The following is a 3117-nucleotide window of genomic DNA, read 5'->3' on the forward strand; positions in this document are numbered from 1 at the left end:
AACGTGAGCTGGAGGGGAAGCTACTGAAGGTTGTTGACAACATCTCGGGGAATTCCCCAAAATTAAAGACAAGACCAGATGCAGACCTGGACTAAAGCGCTTGGAGTGCGATGACATCAATTTAAAATCGATATAATCTGTGTAGCACATTGAAACTCAACCAGAAATGCCTGGGGAACACCACTGCTTTCCCTCCTAATAGATGTGTTTAGTGGCCCTCGCGCAGCCTTCGGGGTGGTTTTGGCTTCAACTGCGTCCCCATGCCCAAGTTGCCAGCACGCCCACCCGGGGAGAACTGCTATGGCAACAGCATGACCGTGGGCAGCATTCACCACCTCCCTTCCCTGCAGCATCTCTGTCCTCGGGGTACCGTTATCCATCCCCAGGAGGGAAGGAGAAGGGATCAGCCCTGGAGCCCCATGGGGAAGGTGAAACCACTGCAGGCTGAGCTGCTCCTGTCCACAAGGAGATTTTGGCTTTGGGCTTGCTGACACTGACTCGTCTTCTTCCGGCAGCTGGAACACTGAGCAATGCAGAAAAACCAACACGCGGGTGGGAACAGCCTGTCTGGTGAGAGGTTTGCTGCGGTCCCACCAGGGATGAGTCCTGGCAAGCCCAGTGGTCTTTATGTCTCATAGCCGCGTCCCCGGGGACATGGCAGCTCTGCTGTTGAGAGGACCGGGACTCACCATATTCATCACGGTCAGCACGTACTTCTCTATGTTCTCACTCCCGTGGTATTCTACCATCTTGGTGTCTGCCACCACCAGCGTTTCCACCCACTTCTCCTTGCTGATGGAGCGCTGCTTTATTCTCCTCTTCCTGTGCTGCTTCTGTTCCCATCTTTCCCTCCGCTTCTCAGACCTCTGCAGGCTTTCCTGAGATCCTGAGGGATTAAAGGGAGGAAAAAAGACTTTTTTTTTTTTTTTTGTAAATGTCTGCAACTTTGGTAAATTATCAGAGGGCTTTTTGTTTTGGTTTTTTTTTTTGTTGTTGTTTTTAATTCAAAGAAATAACCTTTTGGTGTTGAGAAGGAGGCTCCACACTTAGACTCTTAACCTACATGTACTTTGCTGTGCTGCATGTTCCAAAAAATCACTGGGGGAGTGAAGACTCTGACCTCAGTCTGTTGCACAGCAGCATTAGCATGATTGAAAAATAAAATAAAATAAAGCATTGGAAGTAATTTCTTTGGCTGGAACAGGGTTTGCAATATTCCATGAGGAACACGGAGCCCCCCAGTGCAGAGTGCATAGGGTTTGTATTGACATATGGATTTATAGGCAACCCTGCAGAGATGCTTGAGCACGTACCACTGAGGAACAACCCTGGCGGCTCAACATTTCTGATTGGTATCGCAAATCTGTATTTGGCCAGGAGAGACAGTTCCCCAACACGACAAACTCTGGGCCCCCAAAGCTGGACTGATGTCTTGAGCCAAATCCCAAAGACCACCAGTGTCCTGGGTAAGACCGAGACGTCGCAGGACTGCGGAGAGATTTCCTTGGCCACGTGGAGACCGAACTCTGCTCCTTCTTGGGGAGAAACAAGGGGAACATTCATTGGGCTGAAAAGAGGCCGGAGGTGGAGGAGAGCTCGGATGCTCCTCACGCGCACCAGCAACTGGGAATTCTCAAGTGGAGACTTTTCCTGTGACGCTGCTCCAAGATCAAGGTCAGGGTCAGCCCCAAGCTGGGTAAAGGCTTTACAAACCACATCCCACTCAGTGGGAACTGCTTTTATGACCAGTTTCTAAGGGCTCAGCCCTACTTGGTTAACAATGGACTTGTACATTTTAGGGACTATATTGTATGTTAGCTGTGAAAGAGAGTTTTATCCCCCAGCCTGAAAAATCCCAAGTATCTAGATAATTTGATGAATTGCTAATACCACCATGACAGTTTAATCGCAACAGCTTCCTTGGAGCTTGTTTCCATTGTGCCCTTTGCTGCTAAGCTTCCAGCCGGGAGGTGAAGGTCCTGCAGAGGATGGGTGCAGAGGGCTCCCGGCATCCCAGAGAGGGCTCGCATGGCATTTTCCCTTGGAGATCCCTCTTAAACACTTGCCCAGCTGTACACACAGGCTGCGCTATGTACTGACAGAAGCTAAATTACACCTAACAGCCTAACACCATCTGGCTGTGTGGCGTTTTGCAAAGAAAACCAGCAATACATCAGTACAAAATGAAAGGCTTGCAGTAATTAAAATCCTACAGACTTCTGGGTTCCTTTCCAGGGCATTCACATCACATCCACTTTGCTAGCCCGAACTGCAGTAGAGATCCACATGCATGACACAGAGATTGTATCACATCCAGTGAAATGCATTTACAGTGAACAGACTTCAAAGTCTAGAAGGAGTCATTATGATTATTACCATAGATTAAATAATTAATTTAGATTAACAGAAGAATGCCTGAAGATAACTTGATTATAGAAAAAAAAAACCAAAACAAAAAACCAACCACCAGTTTCCAAAAGCAGAGCTCTAGGAAATACGCAAACCAAGATGTACTGCCTGGAAGATGCAGCTTCACTCATGCAGATGAGGAGTAAAGAGCTCGTGAGCTGCTGGGGATGCGCTGAATTCCTCATTACTCGGAATCTTGGGTTTGGAAGTTAATCCAACCCATCTGCTCGAGACCGAGGAGAAGGAACCAGCGTGCACCCTCTGCCCCGCGGCACAGAGACTCCCGGGGCAGTGACCGTGTTTTACTCCGAAAGTCCAATGCCCCAGCAGGTCAGAAACCGATGTTTGCAAGGAAAAGAAAACAAATACTCAGTCTCCACATCACGGGATGCTTGCAGCGGGGCCGGGAGGAAAAGCTGAGAGCGAGAGGCCTGAGGTTCGGCAAGGATTGAGTCATGCATGTGAGAAACATAAGCAAATATAGAAAAATTGGCAGGAGAAAAAAAGCAACCCCAGGCTCTGCTGTGATTCCTGTGACTTGTGGGCTCCGGTCATTAACGTCACAAACCCACCGCCTGGCACCCGGTGAGCGGGAGCTCTCCCAGCTAGCAATTTGAACGAGCCCTCCCGTAACAAAAACGCCAGTGGGAACGGTTGCATGGGCAGCCCCGGGGCCAGGGGCTGTCCCCCAGCGAGCAGCTCCACGAC

General features: G+C 49.4%; 1 protein-coding gene across 1 annotated transcript in view; it reads right to left on the reverse strand.

Annotated features, from left to right (window-relative positions):
• The window catches only part of ADAMTS7 (ADAM metallopeptidase with thrombospondin type 1 motif, 7), a gene marked incomplete at its 5' end in the record, with an annotated part of 42750 nt that overhangs the window by 34026 nt on the left and 5607 nt on the right, over window positions 1-3117 (reverse strand). The window contains one exon of the mRNA XM_009703480.1: window positions 690-886. Within this exon, the coding sequence (XP_009701782.1) occupies window positions 690-886 (197 nt within the window). The remainder of the gene's footprint in view (window positions 1-689; window positions 887-3117) is intronic.

This window comes from Cariama cristata, unplaced genomic scaffold, assembly GCF_000690535.1.
Source record: "Cariama cristata isolate BGI_N322 unplaced genomic scaffold, ASM69053v1 scaffold15197, whole genome shotgun sequence".
NCBI classification, from domain to species: Eukaryota; Metazoa; Chordata; class Aves; order Cariamiformes; family Cariamidae; genus Cariama; species Cariama cristata.